The 21,145-nt window shown below is 30.0% G+C and overlaps 1 protein-coding gene across 1 annotated transcript in view; it reads left to right on the top strand.

The window, feature by feature from the left end:
* LOC107437881 (arylsulfatase B-like) overlaps positions 1-20,569 on the top strand; it is a 39,082-nt gene extending 18,513 nt beyond the window's left edge. Inside the window, exons 6-11 of the mRNA XM_071180393.1 lie at positions 1,068-1,182; positions 10,917-11,043; positions 11,182-11,475; positions 13,551-13,819; positions 16,936-17,175; positions 20,346-20,569. Coding sequence (XP_071036494.1) covers positions 1,068-1,182; positions 10,917-11,043; positions 11,182-11,475; positions 13,551-13,819; positions 16,936-17,175; positions 20,346-20,471 — 1,171 coding nt within the window. The 3' untranslated portion in view covers positions 20,472-20,569. The remainder of the gene's footprint in view (positions 1-1,067; positions 1,183-10,916; positions 11,044-11,181; positions 11,476-13,550; positions 13,820-16,935; positions 17,176-20,345) is intronic.
* Positions 20,570-21,145: the final 576 nt, after the last annotated feature.

Here is a 21,145-nt window from a genome sequence, read left to right as displayed (position 1 = left end):
ACGAAAAAGATTTTACACCCAGTTGTATCCATTTCCAATTCAGTGTCCCCAACCTCTCAATATTTGCACCGCCAATCAAAGAGCCATGTTCGCGAACAAATTGCCTTAAAACATTAATGGTAGCGATATTGATGTGACATCCATTTGGTTTTCCGAAGAAGCCCATTTTTTACATGGTCGGCTTTGTGAATAAAAAAATGGTCATTTTGGGAAACAGAAAATCCCCACGTGTCTGTCTAATCATCATTATATTCACCAAAAGTCACGGTATGGGCCGTTTCATCGTCTGAAGGAATCATTGGACGGGACCATTGGATTTTTTTCTATACCGTACAATAACAGTAGAACTATATTGATGAAGCCATGCTCAATGCTTTGGTTGATTCAAATGGTTCATCGTGGGTTATGCTGGATGGTGCTAGACCCCATCGAGCTGCCGCTATATTTGATTTCTTGTAGGAACATTTTACTGATCGTGTCGTTGTTCGAAATTTAAGGAACGATTCAGAAAAAAGCATGGTGCCGACCGGACTGTTTAGGGGTCTGGGAACTGGTCTTGCATCGGAAAGGTGCTGGGTTCAAATCCCGGGCAAGACATGACTGTTATTTCATTCTCTGTACTATCTAGTCCAGTGGTTCCCAACCTTTTGTGGACCATCGCCCCCCTCTTAGGGTTGGCTGACACACATCGCCCCTTTCTCTTTTTGCTCAAAAACCATTCATTGTTGCTTGTGAGCAACCAAACCCTAAGTTTTAATTTAAATTGTAATATAAATAAGGAAGCAATTTCATCCTGCCATTTTTATTAATTACTAAAAAAATTTTACTTCTTTTTTTTTTCAAAAAGAAATGATATTTAAAACGAAATAATCAAAACAAAAGTGCATTTTTTTTAAATTCATATTTTAATGTAATCAAGAAAAAGTTAAAACGTTAATAACTATAATTTGAGAAAAAATTGAAGAGTGAGAAAGTACATTTTTACCACTTCAATGACTGCCCTGTGCCTGGTGTATTTCAGTTAAAGCTTGAATGTCAGGTTTTATGTTCGTCAGATTTAAATGCAGGTCTCCTCTGAAGCAAATGTCCAACCTATATCTTTGCTTTGTAAGAAGCTGCAAGACAGAACTAAATCCTCTCTCCACTAAATATGTTGACGGGAACGAGATGAGGAGCGGCTCAGTTTGTTTCCACAATAGTGGATAAGTGTCCATAAGCTTTACCCAAGCTAACTCGTAACCGTATTTTGTAAAGACGACTTTAGCCTCACAGTCATACTTCTTCAAATCTAAAATTTCAGTCTGCAAAGAGGAAGTGAGCTTATCCACAACTTCGAAAGAGAAAGGATCGAAAATCCAATCCGGAATTTATAATTTCATCAAATCTTTAAATCTTGATTCCGTATCAGTTTTTATCTGGTCAAGGTGATCAGTAAATATTAAGATTTTATTTTCGAGAATCTCGATATCTGCCACCGAACACTTTTTAAGAGTTGGAAATTGCATTAGCTCTTTGCGACCAATATTTGACTTGTAGATATCAAACTTGGCGATGAATGAAGATATGATTCCCTTAGCCTTGATAATGTTAATTTTATTTCCTTGAACTTTTACGCTGATTTCGTTCATTTTTTCAAAAATATCCGTGAGGTATGCAGTTTCCAACTTGCGTTGCTTCAAACTCTCACTTAAAACAGGATCAGTGGTGTCGAGAAACTCAGTAACCGAGTCAAACAATTTGAAGAAACGGCGCAAACAATTTCCTTTTGAAAGCCATCTCACATCTGTATGTTGGAGCAAGCGTTCGAAATTTACATCATTTTCACGGCAAAGTTCTCTGAACAAACGGTCATTGAGAGAATCAGCTTTGTTTTTATTGATGCCAGAAATAAAGAATTGTAAAGTGTCATGCAGGGCACCACTCAACTTTTTTGCAGCCAAATGTTGACGATGGATGACACAATGACTGGTGATGACCTCCGGTACTTCTTTTTAAGGTGCGCCAGAAGCCCATTATGACAACCAGACATGGCAGGAGCATCATCTGTAGCATAAGCACTTACATTTGTAAGAGGAATCTGTTTTTCCTCAAAATAGTCTTTGACCAATTTAAAAATCGACGATCCTTTTGTATCAGTGATCAAAGTTCTTGTAAACAACATTTCCTCGTTAATCTCCTTACTCTCATTTATGAATCTCACGTAAGCTAATACAATAACTTTGTTATCTATCACAGTTGATTCATCAATCTGCAACGCAAATTTACCTCCTTTCAAAAATTTGATGAGTTTTGATTCAACGTCTGCGGCCATCTCATCAATACGCCTGGAAACAGTGTTATTGCTCAGAGGTTTTATCTTATTGCTCGATCCCTCACCCAACATGATTTCAACAATTTTTTTAGTAGCAGGCAAAATAAGAGTTTACCAATTATGTGAGGTTTAGAGTTATATAAATGTTTCGCCTATCAATCCGTTTCTCCTATTACATGCCTTTTAAAATCGGAGAGCAGGGAATGGGACGAGGGAGGAACATTTGAGGAGAAGAAGGTATAGAAAAGACCATGATTTTAAACAAAAGAGAATTCTTGAAGGTCAGACTTTCGCCTGCGATACCAAAACGTATGACGAAAACTATCCTGAACTTGAATTTTTTTAATTTTTAACTATCGTAATTCTTTGTCTACACCAGAACCATAAGTTCCATATATGTTTTCAATTTCGATCTCAAATAGCTTTTGCTATTAATATTATAAGCAGTTTTTATCTTTTGAAAACTCGTCGCCCCCTGATCGNCATTAAACTATTTTAACGAAAAAAACCTTGGCACCTTCCATTTAAATTCTGTTATACTACGTTTGTTAAAAGGGACATCCAAAAATTTATTTCATTTTATCCCAAATCCCATATAACTCATTAATTAACTTCAGAATTTTTTTTAGTTTAATTTTATTTTTAAAATACTATACCCTAATCAACACTACTACAATCCATGCTTTCTATGCGTTTCATTTTCTAATTTAAATTGATTCATTTTGTAAAGTAATAAATTTTTTTAAACATATTTTTGACAATTTAGGTTTTTATTATTTTACTAAATTCATTAATTTCTGAACAGTTATTCAAAATCTCGGTTTTTTAATAAATGTAAATTGTGTCCTTCCAAAACTATTTAAATGGTTTAATTCACAATATCAATAAAATTTATATTAATTAAAATTTCTTTTTTAATTACAAATATTAGGTGATAGAAATTGTTGTTTTTTTCGGAGGAATGCCCATTCAATAAAACTTACCATTAGGACAAATGTGATCCGCATTCAATTCATGGTATGCAAAATAGTAAAAAAACTAAAACCATGTGGCTTACACCACTGTGCTACATTTACCATGTTATATGGCTGTAGTTACCAAAATAGCTTAAAAGTAACACTGGATGACGAAACTTTTCGTTTGGGAATGAAACTGAAGTTATTGGGTTATTAGTTTAGTAAGTCCACTTTTTAAAAATTGTCCCTGTTAGTTTTTTTTACAAGAAAAATTTGTGAACGCTCCTCCCTCGGCATTCACTGTTTTATTAATATTATTATTTTCTTTTTAAAAAAAATTACCTTTTTTTTAAAAGAGTGAATAAGCTTACCTTTTGACTGAGATACCTTGGTTCAATCCATGTGGCACGTTAGACTATGTAATACATATTCAGAAACAATATTAAAAAATGTATGTTATTCAATTCAGCAATTGCATTATTTTCTTTAGTATTTTAAATGAAAAATGTGTTTTTTTTTAAGGATAAATAGATTTATAAATTAAGTGAAGTGTTGTAAAACATGAAATTTAATGATTCTTACTACACACAATTATTTATTGAATCATTATAGATGAATTATTATAGATGAATTTTTTTAACATCTATCATTACTGACTTTTCAAAATGAAATATGGTTATTTTTTTCAATAACTCATAAGAAATTAAATTTATTAAAGGATAGATCAAGCTATAGCTGGGTTAAATATAGTGTGATACTTCCAAACTGGTTTAAGGAAAAATAAAAACTGTTTTATTTTCACTATCAACATTTGAATATAAGAAATTTTTATAATTGCATCACTCAAAATTAATTCACTATAGAATATTAAAGCATTTAAAACAAGCAGAAACAATCTTAATATGTTATGTGTATAAAAAATTTTCTTCATACTCATGATTTCTTGAAAAAAAATTTATGTTAGATAAAATTTAATAATTCTCTTAATATTTAAAGACACAGAAATTTTTTTTTTAATCTTTAGGAGTGAATTAGATATCTTATTTCAAAAAGGTCTTTTTCTTCCACTTACTTTAAATTTTTCCGTTAAACAAAAGGTGACTAATAATATTTATTGTAAATAAGACTACCTATTATTTCCTGAATCTTTTCCCTCATTTCAGGTTAGTGTAACTTAAATTTTGTAGAAAAGAATATTTGAAAGATTTTCTTCTTCCGAAAATTATAAATAACTTTAAGCAATTAAAATTGCACATAATTTTATAATTCATTAAAATAACTAGATCAAGGCTTTTAATAAGTCCTTTGAATTATTTCAATCGTCCAACTTGTTCCATTTTATTTGGACCAAGATATCCCATTATAAAAGAGTTATTGATTTGCTTTACTATAAAAAATAAAAACAATTTTGACTATACTATATCTTACTAAAAAATATTTCATTCTCATTTTCGCTTTAAATTAAATTTTCAGGAATGACTTTTCGGGAATCACGAGGGAGAAACATTATGACAATGCAGAAGTCATTTTGTATATCGCAAATCAAAAATGCTGTAACTATATTATCACAATTTATTCATAATGATTCGAAAGATCAAAAGGCATTGTAGTGACGTTGCAATGAGAGGGCGCGTTTTTAAAAAGTCATTGGTAAATGTTTCAGTAAATGATACCTTGAACTTATACCTTGAAACTTATACCTTGTAAGCATAAATTTTTTAATATTTAAAACATATCTGCGTCTGTAAGCACAAGTAATTGTTCAAAATTTGCATATTTTTGCAAGTGACTTTAGAGAGTAAAATCCGACGGTGTTTTATAAGCACTAATTTTTCTTAAAATTTATTAGCATATTTTTATTTTTATTTTTATTCTGAATAGTAATGTTTATTTATGTTACAGTAAGTTACTTAGTATACTTCACAAAAATAAGTGTAGCAACAATTGAAATAATTAAAAAAAATTCTATTCATTACAACTTAAAATGAGTTCTAGTTGGTGCGAAAGGCTTTAAAAATACAATTTTAAAATTGGGCATGCTACGATTATTCCGTATTCGGATAATGGAATAAATTGAAATTCCGTAAAGGACGTTCAGTATCCAGAAACAAATAAATAATTGAATAAACAAATAAATAAGTAAAAATAAATAAAATTAAATAAATAAATAAATCTACAAAAAATGAGCAATAACTTTGCATATTAGGTCACTTTCTTACTTTTATACTTTTCACGTACTAGTTCTCAATCTTAATGGTTCGAAGGGGTGGCTCAAATGCGTTAATTAGTTAGTGCAGACGATATTTTAAGTTAACGAAACTAGCCACAAAAACGTACTCTCTCTGAGCAAACATAACTTTTTATTGATGGATTTACATTCCTTACCCTTAAAGTATGGAGAGTAGCTGCAATCTGGGAAATAATGACCAGATAGTTTGGTTTGGTTGATAGTTTTAAGCAAATTGAAAATTATTAACACACTGTAATAAAATTTGTTTTTCCTAAGGAAATTGCGCGCAAAAAATATTTTTTATCAATTATTTATTATTTTAATTAATAACCAGCTAAAGACTTGTTCTTAGTACAGGGTGAAAAAAGAGAATTAATAAATCGGTACTGAACAACATTATAAAATCGTGAACAAAACTAAAAAGACAAATGCCGACGCAAATAATAAAGCTAAAACAACACCAATTTTTTTATATTATTTATTATTATTTTCTGTCCCTCCGGGTGGATCGAATTTTAAGTATCTGTCTATTTTGAAATTTAATTTCTCAGGAAATATTCGACCGATTTTGCTGAAGTATATTTCGCCACATAAAATTACGTTCTTTAAAATGATGCAAAAGATTGTATATTTTACAATTCGAAACTTTCTTCACCATTCTTTAATAAAATAATAAAAATAATCAATATTTACTAAAAATTGTTTTTTTTTTTTGCATGGAATTATATCTTTTGATAAAAAATTTTAAAATTGTGTGTATTTTTCAATACACTTAAAAAGCTCTCGAGATATAACGAAGTACGCGAAAAGTAAAATTAGCATTAAGTGGTCTAAATTTTGGAGCACTCTCCTGACCAAACTATAGGGACCATATTTCCCAGATTGCGGCAACTCCTTATATTTCGGGGATCAGAAATCTAAATTCGTCAATAAACGGTATGTTTATTCAGAAAAATCATGTTTTTGTGTCTGCTTTCGTAACTTAAATAGCGTCTGCACTTAATAATTAGATATAACCTCTTCGAGTCATTAAGATTGAGTGCTAGAACGTGAATATTCGATAATTTTAGATTTAAAATTGCAAACGGTTTTCATCTCATATTTTCTAAAGAAATATAGAAAAGAAATGTTATGATTTATATCTGGCAGCACCTGATCGCCTTCCTCTTATTTCTTTTAATTTTATTCATCTATTTTTCTTGTTGCTACTGTGGCGTAACTACCACTACAAATATTAAATACCAAATCACTAGTATATAAGACTTGTTAATTCGATTCTATCTTGAGGTACCTTTTGCTGATAGATGAAGGTTGACACAGTCGATTTATAATTCCCTTCATTGGTGACATGCGGACGTGACATGAACTCGCTAACATGATGGTTAATCCTCACTAAACAGTTGATTTGCTTAATATAAACTGCTCAAAGAAAAAAAAAAGATCTGGTGAAGTAAATAAAGTCTCCCGGTTAATAAACAATATTGAAGAAGAAAAAAAAAAGAGCGAAATGCTATAAAAAAAAGATAAATAATGAGAAAAATGCTATAAAAAATAAAGAAAAAATATAATGAGCGGAAATGATGTAAATATATAAACAGCATGAATCAACTAGTGATATTCGCTCATCGAATTCTATCACAGATAAAATTCTGGAAGGGGAGTCATGTGGCGTATCTACCACTACAAATATTAAATACCAAATCACTAGTATATAAGACATGTTAAATCGATTCTATCTTGAGGCACCTTTTGATAGATGAAGGTTGACATAGTCGATTTATAATTCTCTTCATTGGTGACCTACGGACGTGATGGTTAATCCTCACTAAACAGTTGATTTGCTTAATATAAACTGCTCAAAGAAAAAAAAAAAGATTCGGTGAAGTAAATAAAGTCTCCCGGTTAATAAACAATATTGAAGAAGAAAAAAAATGAGCTAAATGCTATAAAAAAAAGAAAAATAATGAGCAAAATGCTATAAAAAAATGAAGAAAAAATATAATGTGCGAAAATGATATAAACAGCATGAATCAACTAGTGGTAATCGCTCATCGAATTCTATCACAGATAAAATTCTGGAAGGGGAGTAATGTGGCGTAACTACCACTATAAATATTAAATACCAAACTACTAGTATATAAGACATGTTAATTCGATTCTATCTTGAGGTACCTTTTGATATAAGAAGGTTGACATAGTCGATTTATAATTCTCTTCATTGGTGACCTACGGACTTGATATGAACTCGCTAACATGATGGTTAATCCTCAGTAAACAGTTGATTTGCTTAATATAAACTGCTCAAAGAAGAAAAAAAGATCTGGTGAAGTAAATAAAGTCTCCCGGTAATAAACAATATTAAAAAAAATAAAAAATAATCCGGTGAAGTAAATAAAGTTTCCCGGTCAATAAACAATATTGAAGAAGAAAAAATAAATGAACAAAATGCTACAAAAGAAAATAAATAAATAAAAAAAAGTAATGAGCAAATTGCTTAGAAAAATGAAGAAGAAATATAATGAGTGAAAATGATATAAATATATAAATAGTTGAATCAACTAGTGATAATCATTCATCGAAATCTATCACAGATAATATTCTGGAAGGGGAGTAATGTGGCGTAACTACCACAATAAATATTAAATACCAATTCACTAGTATATGAGACATGTTAACTTGATTCTATCAAGAGGTACCTTTTGATAGATGAAGGTAGACATAGTCGATAATTAAATCCCCTCTCTACTTTTGACGTCAAGTTAAGTACGAGCCAATAAAATAATCATTTCGAGATAGATAAATTTCTGACGGTAGATCAGCCAAACTAGTTTATTTTTTACTTAAATAGTTTATTTTTTATTTTTAACACTTGATAATTTTCGTACGAAATAAGGAAGATTTTTATTTCATGGAGTTCCTGGTACTTTTCCCCTTACTTTTCAAGACACCTTCTTAATTTCAAGTTCCAAAAAAAAAAGAAGACAGAAATCGTATGATTCACATGGAAGAATGAGAAATTTCTTTGAGATAATCAGTTGCGGATGAGTAATTCTGACGACAAGTAATGCTTCATCTCATTTTTAAACTGAACAGTGTGGCAAGCGTTAGTAGCAACCAGCCGTGAATGTGTTAAGGGCGGTCAAGTGCATTTATGTGATTAATGTTTATTATGTCATATCAATTAGATGTAGTACTAACTATCCCGTAAACTAGCTAACTGAATATATTTAAATGGCCGTTATTTTGATATTAATGAATTTATATATTAATGAATCTATATGTTACCGGCAAAGTTTGAAATCCGGCATTCTATAGAATGCATAGGCATTGCGTGTAATGCCTAAAATTAACCGGCAAAGTATGAAATGATTTATAGTTCACACATTTCCTAGGCATTCTATAGAATGCCAAATGAGAAACCGGCAAAGTATAAAATACATTTCTGATTCGTCAAAACGTCATTCCAAAATGTCAAATTCAGAATGTCGGTCAAGCCTGCCATGTTGCAACAAGTAGGTCAATTTCTTATTTTTCATATGAAAATTTTGTTTCCCTTAACAAGAAAGGAATAAATTATGTTTTGTACAACTTTCATTTCTCTTTACGCATTTTGAATAAATTTTTTTAATGGCACTCTCATTATTTTTTCAGAATAACATTTTAATTTTCAGAAGTGCATGTAACAACCTCATCAGGACGTTTTTTGAAACTTTGCCTAAATGGCATTCGTCATTCTATAGAATGCCTAGGTATTATATACAATGCGTAGGGAAAGTATGTAATACTTCTCATATTTCATACTTTGCCTGAAAACATCCGGCATTATACACAATGCCTAGGCATTCTATAGAATGCCGGCGTTTCATACTTTGCCGGTAACATATACATTAAAAAAAGGAGTTTAGGCGAAAATTTAGAAGAGAGTTTGGAAAAGAAATTAGAAAGGAGTTTAGGAAAGTTTATTAGAATGGTGTTTAAAAATATATGTGTTAACATATAAGGAAGTTAGGAAAATAATTGAAAAGAAAGTTTCGAAGAGAATACAGAAAAGAGTTTGGAAGAGATGTTAGAACGGAGTTTAAAAATGTATGCATTAAAAATAAACTGAATGTTAGAATATCTGTATTAAAAATAACAAATAGAGCTAAAAAAATAAAAATATTTGTATTAGAAATTAAATATTAGAAATTTAAAATATTTCATTATAAGAAAGTTTAAAAATGAATGTGTCAAAAATTTAATTCTCAGTCATAGAGTCTGGAAAAAACATTAAAAGGGAGACAAAATATGAAATCTTTATATATATTGATCTCACACGGTAACAAAATTTCCTTATTATTTCACGTCGATAACAGACACTTAAAATATGGAACGAGTTAGCACTCATAAGCACGAAAGCTTCATCGCACTTGTTTGTTATTATTTCTGAAAGAAAATCTTTATTCCACAGGGACAACAAAGAGCTGAAATAAACTAACCTATAATTAGGACATCTGGGGTGAATGAAAAATGTATAGTTTACAGTTCATATCAACAAAAAAATTGTTTTACGTTTTTGTTTCAATTATACTTATCAATTTTCACAGGTTCACTGACAATTAAGAGCTATATTTTAGTTTTAATGATGCTTAATAATTACGATGGGTATGAGATGCGTTTTGTCAATAAAGACAAGCCAGCCATTTTTCTTTTTATTTTCTTATTCTTTTCTTTAGCCTTTAATCATTTTGAGAGTTTATGTTAAAATAGAAGTGTTATGAGTTTATGTACAAAAAAAAACANAAAAAAAAACACTCATGACTAAAAACTTTTTTACCTATTTTTAATTTTGTAAACATAAAATCGTAATGTGTAGAATGGAACGTTTATGAATCAAAGGTGTTATAGGATGCATGTCTTCCATAATTTTTTCTAACTTAATTTTAAAATAGACTATCATCATACAAAGTTATATTAAAACACACAAGTCTCCATTGCGTGAGTGAAGTGAGCTGGAATTGCGAAGTAATCCGAAAGGAATTTAAAGAGCGTTTTCGGTACGAGAGCTAAGCGAGCAGGGAGTGAGCCAGCTAGTAGAAATTGAAACAGATTTTGAGCGTAGAATTATGGGTAAGAAGAAAGGAGTTCTCATAAATGAACATCTAATAAGAGGATATAGAAGAAGTACAAAGGTAAAAAATATTGGGAAACACTGGCGTAATAGATATTTAATAAGAATTTCTTATTTATCTTACTAACTATTTTAGAAAAACCAATAATTGTATATTTGGTTTAATGAATATTTATATTTGCTTACATTATGCGAAGTTTGCTATGTTAAAAAAATAGGAGTAATTATAATATTTTGATAAAGTATACAGTAAAGGGATTATGTTTTGGAATAAAAAATATACCTGATTTCTATTATTTTCATTTATAGCCTTTGTTCCTCTACTTTGGGCAGCAAGCTCCTCATAGCGGGAATTTCGATAATGCATTACAAGTTCCAGATAAATACGTTAAACCTCTTGTAGGCATTAAAGATGAAAGGAGGAGAAAATTTGCTGGTAATAAATTACATATAACTTCTGGACATTATTTATAATTCACTTAAACAAGTATCTGCATCAAACAATAAAATAAAATGACAATAAAAACAATTCTTTAACTGCATATCAAAGGTGTTTAATTGAGTATAATTTCAGGTATGGTACAGGCTATGGATCAGTCAGTTGGAGAAATATTTGAAGCTTTAGAGAAAACATCTATGTTGGATAATACCATATTCATATTTACCACCGATAATGGTGGTGCTGTGGATGGTACAGATGGATGCTTGGGCTCAAACTATCCCCTCAGAGGAAGTAAATACAATCTCTGGGAAGGTGGAGTCAGAGGTGTAGCATTCGTATGGAGTCCTGTCTTGCGTCATAGGAGTAGGATTTCTAATGAATTGATGCATATAAGCGACTGGCTACCCACTTTGTTGTCAGCAGCAGGTATGCAAAAAGTATTGAGGTGTTTGATAAGCTAACTCTTCAATCTTAATGGATGGTGTTGTCTTCGTTTTTACAACGATAATTTTATGAAGAAAAAAAAATTTAGTAAATATTTATTGTTTTGTATTATTTTATTTAATAATAGTCGATAGATGCTTTAAAATAATGGTAATAAATACACCTCTTACAAATTTTTTCGACTATTATTAAATAAAATAATACAAAATAATAAATGATAACTAAAATTTATTTTTTTGCATGGAATTATCTTTGGAAAAGTTAATTTTAGTAAATGTGTGTAAAACTTTTTCCATTCACTTAAAAAGCTCTCGAGAAATGGCGGAATACGCAAAAAATGAAATTAACATTAAGGGTCCAAACTTTGGATTGCTTTCCTAAGCAAACTATGGGGACCATATTTCCGAGATTGCGGCTAACACCTTTATTTTTGGGGTTAGCTTCTGAGTCGGTTGAAAAAAAGGTATAATTATTCAGAGAAAGTACATTTTTGTGTCTAATTTCGTAACTTGAAAATATTGTTTGCCTTTAATAATTTGACTATTTGAGGTAACCCCTTCGAACCATTAAGTTTGAGTCCTAGAACATGAAGGTTCGACCATTAGATCAAAAGTTATCCAGGATGGTCCTTTTTTTTCTTCTTTTTTTCCCTTTTACATGGAAGTGCCTTTTCTTCATAATTCCTGAAAATGGAAGTGGAGAAAAAAGGGCATCATTAAACGATCTAAGTTGGTTGACCTGTGCTCAAAATTATTTCGCTTTATCTCCTTGCTGCTTGAAGAAAAATAAACAAAATTGCAATTTTTTTTTACGATAATGAAAAACTTTAGTTCGAGCTGGAGCTAGTTAGAGAGATTTAGTTAGAGCGGAACAAGAGAGGACATTTGCGTAGCCTCAGAGGCATGCAATCTACATGCAACAGAATAAGAAAAGAGTTCCAAAACAATTTTTCTAAACGCAGCCCCTTTTATTTGCAAATTGCAGGAAAACATTTCCTCAATTTTATTTCATTCGATTTACTTTAAAACTTAACAGGGTGTCAATTATTTTCGTAGTTTTCAATGATAGTATTGAGTATTTATTTAAAATTATAAATTTTTTAAAAATCAAAATGGCGATATACAGAATGAAAAAGATCGTAGGAATTAACACTTTTTCTCAATTATTCAGAAACTATAATCACAATCAAAGCCATTCTGCATATAAATGTGCTCTATTAGTAGCAAAGGCTCTGTAAAAATTTTAACCGATTCTATGAAAAATATTGTGGCATAGAAAGAATAGAATTGACGCTGGCAAGTAGATCAGATTTAATAACAAACATCCAGAATACAAAGAATAAGGTAACTGCTGTTTCCACTTAAAACGCATAAACTTATAGACAGTGATATGAAGAAACGGAAATGACGTAAGGGAATGTTTATTGCTTTATTGGAATAACATGCATTTGCAGGCTTGTGTACTCAATTTATGCTTATAAAACTTTTAAGGGTATGTTTTTAGAATAACTTATATCTTAAGCAACTTATATATACGAGATTTACATATTTCTGAAGTCTTGTTAGAAATCGGAAGGGCTTGGAGGCTTGAACTTAGGACCTCCGACTTGCCAAGTGAGTGCTTTTAGCCGCTAGACCATATCAACACATTTCGTGTCAATATATGGAGTTTTAGGGATGCATTGTTTTCAAAAAAACTCAGTTTAAATTTTTCAAAATCTTATTTAACTATGCAATTTACAATCCAATTGCAACAGCGGAGATTTTCAGTTTTTATAAAATGTAAGACAGCAAGTTGGTCTGGAAGACCATAACCCCAGAAGCCGGACACATTTCAAGGGGGTGCAACAACTGAATATGTCTCCGGGTGCTGTAAACCCTCTGCACCCCTGGTTTTATTGTTTTAAAAAATTTAATTTTACCTTATTTGTTGATTGGATTGGAGCCTGGAACTATTCAGATAGTAAAAAATATAGTTTAATACTATACAAAAAGTTCTACATATAAACTAATGATGTATTTTAAGGATATGTGTCATATGAATACATTGTTTGACAGGTGGTCCAGAAGCCGCAAAGGTTTTGAAAAACGTAGATGGCGTGGATCAGTGGCCATCTCTTGTTCACAAGGTGCCATCACCGAGAAAAGAAGTTCTACTTAACTTGGATAGTGAATCAAGGGTTGTGGGAATTCGAAGGAAAAACTATAAACTTGTAAAAGGAAGCTATTATGATGGAGTTTTTGATGGCTGGTATGACAAAGATGGAAAGTCGATAAAAGGTTCGCCTCCTCGTACTCCAGTTGGAATTCATACAACTTATAAAAGAGTAAGTAAAAGATATATCTTAACTTCAAAGTTTAGAAATAGTGCAAAACTGAAAACTTTAGTTGGCAGTTTTTAAAAGGAGGGAGCGATAATGTCTTACACATCTTACGACCTTAAAAAACGTTCCTTAGCTGCCTTGACTATAAAAGAATGAGGCAATTATTTTTGTATTTAATTTAATTTTTAATTTTGTATAATTTTGTATTTTTTAATTTAATTCAATTGATGTTTCGATAATGGGATGAACATTCTTTTTACTCCATTTTTTTCTGATTCTTTCCTGAAAAAAAGTTTTCTTATTTTTTTATTCGAACAAAGCGCTACTACATATTAAGAATAGATATTAAGCATTAATACCTGCCTTAGAATGGTAACTTCATAAAGAGCGGTATTGCGCCGTTGAAATTATTCATTACAATACCACAACTATTTTTAAATAATACTATATATTTTCTCAGGTTATCTTCATTCCTTTAAATGCTTTCGTTGATTTTATTATTATAATAGAAGTAAAGATGCCTAAGCGATTATTAAGAACATTTCTAACTTATTAAAATATTAATGGTTCAGTTTTTTAATAATCTTGGGATATATTTAAAGCTAAATAAAACTATTTCCCAGATTTTTCAACCTGATAAATAATATTTTATATTTTAAAAAGCAAATATCTCATTTCATAAATTGGTTTTGTCTATATATAACCAGAATTTAAGAGAAAGCTTAGCAAGAGGATTCACTCATTACATAGAGAGCATAACCAAATGACCAGAAACAACATTGCTTTTCTGATAATCCATTCTAGTTTATTGAGATAGCCTTACATGTTGCAGTTCATTAATTGACCTTGTTCAGTCGTGCGTTATTTGCTGCTATTTTGAATTTTAGTGATGCTTATGATATGTTGTTGTCGGATATTAAGACAGAAGGGGTACGATTGTTCTTGTTTCCAGTGGCGACATCTATGGCCTAGAATTCGAAGCCCATAAGTCACACCAGTTTATAGGGCGGACCCATTCATTCATCGTAATTTTGACTTGAAATTGAGAATGATCAATGTCAAAGTCAGTACCCCCAGAGGTTTTGATTTGTTATGTGAACATGGTGGACTTATAGACTCGACAGATTTAACGTGCACCAATCACCATTTATTACACGGTGAGTCTTCGGCCGGCTGGATTCGAACTCCCGTTTTCAGAAACGCGAATCCAGCTCCCTGCCGACCAGGCCATACCGACCACGATGCTTATGATATATACAATAGGTATTCAATATTTATACAAAGAAATTTTCTATTTTAAAATATTATCACTATCTTTCCAATTTAAAAATATTACTCGTACCACTATCGTATTTTTTTTCCAGTGGCATTTAGGAAATGAAATTATTTTAAACAAAAATGAAATATTTTGAAAACTACCTGCGTAGCAATTGCTACCTGATTCAGACTATTCGCTGTTTCATTTGTAAAAAATAATAATTAGTTTTAAAAATATTCCATAACACAGGAAAATACTTTAAAATATATTTGAGAAAGAATTTAAAGATATAGTAATCAATTTAAAGTACTTTCTTAATCTGTTTTCTTATTTAAATTATAGCACAGTTTCGCAATGAGAAAACAAGTATGACCAAAACTACCAGAACTAAATTACCAGAAAATGGTAAAATTTTCTAACTCAATGGAAATACTGAAAAGCTCCGTAATTTTTACCGCAGCGCTTTGGTTATATGATTTTATAATATGATGATTTTATAATCAGTGAAAAAATTTGGTAAATAAAGTAAAATTTGGTATTAGACCGTGGTATGAAAACCATTTATTTGGTTAAATTTACTTTTCAGTTGCGTATTTTTTATTAAAGTGTATTACGAATAATAATTTTGAAAACCTGAATTTCCTTTGAACCGTTAATATAGTACAGGAAGACAAAATTATAAATTTACTGTGAATTAAAGTGTTATTTAATAGTTGTTCAAGTTGAAAGTTTAAATTTGTGTCATAGTTCTGAACTGGTTTGAGAACTGTCCTATTAGCAACATTATTGAATAAAATATTTTCAACGCAACACATAAATAGTGTTTGATAAAAAAAAACTTAATGTTATACAAAGAATTTTAGTAAAAAAAAATCAGAAATCAGAAAGTACCGCAAAATCAAACAGTATCTAAATCTGAGTAAATGTAAAGAAATCAAGTATTTAAATATATGTTTTATATTAATTGAAATGATTTATTTTAAATAATAAAAACAAACAAAAGTGTAAAAGATGCGTTTAATTTGAAATGAGTATAAAAAAAAACCATAAAAAATATTTTAAGAATACGCTTAGCTTAATTTAATAGTTGATTTTGAAAAAGCAAGAGATAAATACTTTACCGTAGAAAAACTTGCATTTTTATCAAAACACAAACTATCAATATATACTGCCTACATAAAAATGTAGTATAATAAACTGAATTTTTAATTTAAAAAGTGTTTTTTTTTAAAAATATTAAAAATACGTTTTTTAGAATCTTTAATTATAAACTTTACACTTGCTCAAAATATTTTACTATTAAGAAGATGTATTGGAAAATTTCATTCGAACAAGTTTGTACAAATGCATCTTTTTCCAGATCAAAAAGGAATTTGATGCCATTAAACATTATGTAGCATAAATTTAAATAAAGATAAGGTGAATTAAAAAATTTAAGCTATATCATTTAAATTTTAATGAATTTAAAAGTACTAAAATATAAACTTTAGTCACGCTACTGTGCATTTTTGAGTGAACATAATATTTTTTTAGTTAAATGTTTGATTGTGATAATTTATTCATATATATTAGTTAAATAAATATGCATTAAACGTTTCATATGAATAATTAAAAAATTTTTTTTTTAAATTGAAATTAAACGACTTTGAAAATATGAAATAAAATTTCATGAGTTACGTAACATGCTTTCGTATTGTAGAAGTATTAAAAAATGTATTTACCATTACTGAACTTTATTGTGTAACTTTTTAGGTCGTTAGGTCCTTTTTTAAATGTTTTACAGTGATGGAAAGTAAATTTTCCTCTTTTCAAGTTTTTTTTTATTTTGAAAAATATTTCTATGGCATTTTCTTTTTGGCAGACATATTTAAAGTTTCTGAAACGGTCTAAAGCTGCGAGAATTCTGTGGCGAAAATATGCCAAGGATCCTCGATTGGCTATTTCATGTAATGTGCCCGGATGTTTGACCTTCCCAAGGGCCATATGTGAAGGTGTGCCACCCTCTGAAGACAAAAGATGCAATGCTAACAAAGAACCCTGCCTCTTTGATATAGAAGCTGACCCGTGTGAATACTACAACCTCGCAGAACAATATCCAGAGGTAAGATGTTTATATCATTGTACAATTCAATAGTTTAACCTGCGCTAATCTTTTTAAGATCCTAGAGATCTTAAGATCTTAGATTTAAGATTTAGTCTTTTAAGATCCTGACACATTTTTAGATTGTAGTGTTGATGACTAAGCATAAATGAACACGTGATCTCACATAAGTGGCATTATAGGCATTTAAATTATGATGCTATTGATATTCCGTAATGACCGTCCTTATGGACGGTCATTACGGAATATCTATAGCATCATAATTTCGTTATATATTTCGTCGGTGAAATTTTATATTTGGACGCAGCTCGAAGTGAGTGTTTACGAAAATGGCACGAACCAACTCCTAATACATGCGTATGAAAATGGACGCAACTCGAGATACGTGCTTATGAAAATGGACACAACTCGAAATGCGTGTTTACAAAAATGGATATAGTTTTTCCTGCCATTTTTCCATCTTCTTTTTTTTCCAATCTTTTTTTAATGAATGAACAAATCAATCTAAATAAATTCGCAATGTGATATCGTTAATTTGTATAAATCACTAGGTACATTTTGTAAATTAGTTTTTTTTCCGAAAAGATTTTAAAAGTCAACAGTTGTTTTTACAAGTCACGGTGCTATAGATTTAATACAGTGATAGTAAATTTATGTTGAAGGAATTTGGATTTTCAAAAACTCTTTTGCTCAGAGTTTTGAAGACGAAGAAATCGACTGAAAAGTTATACCTGAAATATATTAAGCCTGCCCCAGCCCTAAAGTCCGGGACTTTGCCCAGTAATGATTATACTCTGTGTTTAAATAAGCATGGAAAAGTAAGCACGTTATTCTTCACCTGGTTGTTAAATTTGGTTTGAAAACTGAAAAGGTACTGTATTTTTTGTGTTCATCGTCGTATACACGTATTTCGATTTGTGTCCATTTTCCTAAACACGCATTTCGAGCTGTGTCCATTTTCCTAAACACGCATTTCGAGCTGCGTCCAGATTTACAAACTCACCGATATTTTTTGAGTTATTTTAGAAACTGAAGTTTTAAAGTATATACATTAGAAGCTAAATAATATTTAAGAGAGGAACGAACAAAGCAAATGCGATCGAAATGTGAATAATTACTACCTAGGAAGCAAAGATGGTCAACATTAAATCGTTAGATTGCTGGAAGAAACAGAGAGAAGCTGTTAGAAAATATCGTATAGACTAAAAAGTATTTATAAACAAAACGTCGTTAGGATTTTTTAAAATGATTGATAAACAGGTTCATGACTTATTAAGCTCAGAATTAAACTTGAGAACTCTGATTAAAATATTTCTTAATTGCTTTAGTCACTTTATTTGACGAATATTCTTTCTTTAACTTGAAAGAAATAAGAATTTTTTCAATTATTATTTCTCATTTATTATTTTAATTTTTTTTTTGCAATTTGCTTATGATGCAATGCTACACTGAGAAAGAAGTATCGTCCAAACTACCAGAACATGATAAAATTTACCGTGTTTTTGGCCCCATGGGAATACTAAAATTTTAACCGAAGCACTTTGGTAATTAATGAGTCTGGTAAAATTAACAATAAGATATGGTTTAATAAAATGTAAGAAGCCGTGGGGGCTCTTGGGATAGAGCGTTCGCCTTTCAATGAGGTGAACCGGGTTCGAATCCCAACGATAACTGGTTGATACGAATTCCACACCGGGCTCGCATTGACCACAGTGTTGATGTAAACTATACTCAGTGGTAGACGGATCATGGGTTAGAGTCCCTTCTCCTCATGTTTTCCATGGGAGGTTTTCGTGGTATTCCTCTCCAAGTAACGCAAATACAGGTTAGTTCCCTCCACGAGTAGTAATGTCCTCCACGAAGGCAAATTTTTATCCAACACTTGATACAAGAGTTCCATTATCTTCTGGATTGGGTTCAAAATTGCAAGGTTACAGAGTTGAACATTTGTAGTCGTAAACCCAAAATTGGGTCTGCTGTTCAACGATGGTTATAAAATAAAATATAATACAATATAATATGTAGGGAAAAAATTGTTAACTGAGATAAAATTTATTAATTTCATCACGATACCTTAGAACATGGCATGAAAAAAAATTTTTCAGTTAAATTTATTTTTCAGTTTTGCATTTTTTACTAAATGTGTAGCAATATGAATCATAATTTTAAAAATCTGAATTTCCGGTAAACCATTACCATCCGAACGGAAAAACTACCAAATGAATGATTTGAATACCATATCTTTTGTTTTTTATCACACAATAATGTTTTTTTTTTGCCCGAAGTACAATTACCATACAGTGCAGTAATTTTACCAGATTCTTTTTCACCATGTACAAATTTCGTATTTTGTTGAGTCAGAATTTTTTTCAAAACTGTCACAATTATGATACGATGTCAGGTAGATTCACATTATCGGACATATTAATCCTTAATATACTTAATTACACTATATTATGGTTAGATTTCACGAAAAAACGTTTTGTCTTCTAAAAGTTTGAATTTAACACTAAGGTTCTACTAAGGTCATAGAAATTTCGAATGTTATTTTGTAGTAATTTTTAACGAATTTGTTTCAATTACAATGGTTTGAAAACAAATTATTTTTATGAAATATTTGGTTTAATTACTGAATATTTTAATTAAAAGCATTATATTTTCTTCAAATGATTTTTTCTTCAAAATTGAAAAAAAGTGTATATTTAATAAAAAAAATGAAATAATAAAAGTTAAGTTTTCATTTACATTTTCTGCAATTATAATTAAACAAATAAGTTAGTCGACAAGATGAACTGTGATATAATGCTGATAATTCCTTAATGTACTTGATTACTCTATATTATGGTTAAACCTGAGCGAAATCACATTTCAATTTAATATCAAGGTTTTATTAAGGTTGCAGTAATTTTAAATGATATTATGGCTCAAAGTACCGATATAATGGTTAAACTGCTAACCAACTTTTCTGTAAGAGTAGAGTGATACTTCTTTTATAAAGAAAGTATTCTATATTTATGAAAAAAAAACTAATATTTTCTGATATGTTACATTTTTATCAATTCATCAATGGTATAGGTGTTTAGCAAAATTTTCCTTCTTAACGTATTTTAATCTTTAAGTATGAAACATTCTTTTTCTTAATTTAGCCTGTTGTTTGTTTTAATTTTCAGATGGTGAAGGAACTTGAAGCAGCCATAAACAAATATAAGGCAGTTGAAATAAAACCAGTGCAAGAACCAATAGACCCAGCCTCAAATCCTCAGCTCCATGGAAATGCATGGGTACCATGGAAATAATTTTAAATTGATTAAATCTACTACCAGAAAAAGACTAAGAGAAACTGATGTTATGAAACAGTCACTGTCGTGTACTTATATTAAATATTTAAAAACGATTATGTTTAAACTACTCTTTTGTTACTGGTACAAAAATGCAAGATTCTGATCATATTTGAATTATACATTGGGCCAAATGTTAAATGTTACTGGACTAAAATAATACTCAGAAATTCCGAGTAAAGTTTTACGATTATGTTGCAGCGCAGTTTCTGTAAAAATGGTAACATAAGGATTTGAAACTCTGTTCGCTAAAATTTCCTTATTGATTTAATATTAACACTTTGCACTATTAAAGTTTTGGTGATAAATTTTCAAAATTCATATTCTCTGAATATATTTGGAATATTTAAGTACTGAATGAATAATGAATAAAATGACATTTTATTTCACAGTTTGCGTTAGAATATAAATGAAATTTAGTAATGTTAGCAAGTTATTTTTTATAATTAGTGAATTTTTTTATTTTAGCAATATTGTGAACTCAAATTCCATATACTTATAGCTTATTCGTTTTTTGCAATATCTAACGAAACTACGTTAAAAATTTCTTTTAATTTTAGTAAAACTATTGATTCAGAATTTATTTTCATATAGTTTGCTTTAATGAAAGGTTATTACCATATTTTCAAGAT

This window comes from Parasteatoda tepidariorum, chromosome 4, assembly GCF_043381705.1.
Source record: "Parasteatoda tepidariorum isolate YZ-2023 chromosome 4, CAS_Ptep_4.0, whole genome shotgun sequence".
Taxonomy (NCBI): Eukaryota; Metazoa; Arthropoda; class Arachnida; order Araneae; family Theridiidae; genus Parasteatoda; species Parasteatoda tepidariorum.
Note: the sequence above shows the minus strand (reverse complement) of the source record. Positions and strands in the feature narration are given on the sequence as shown.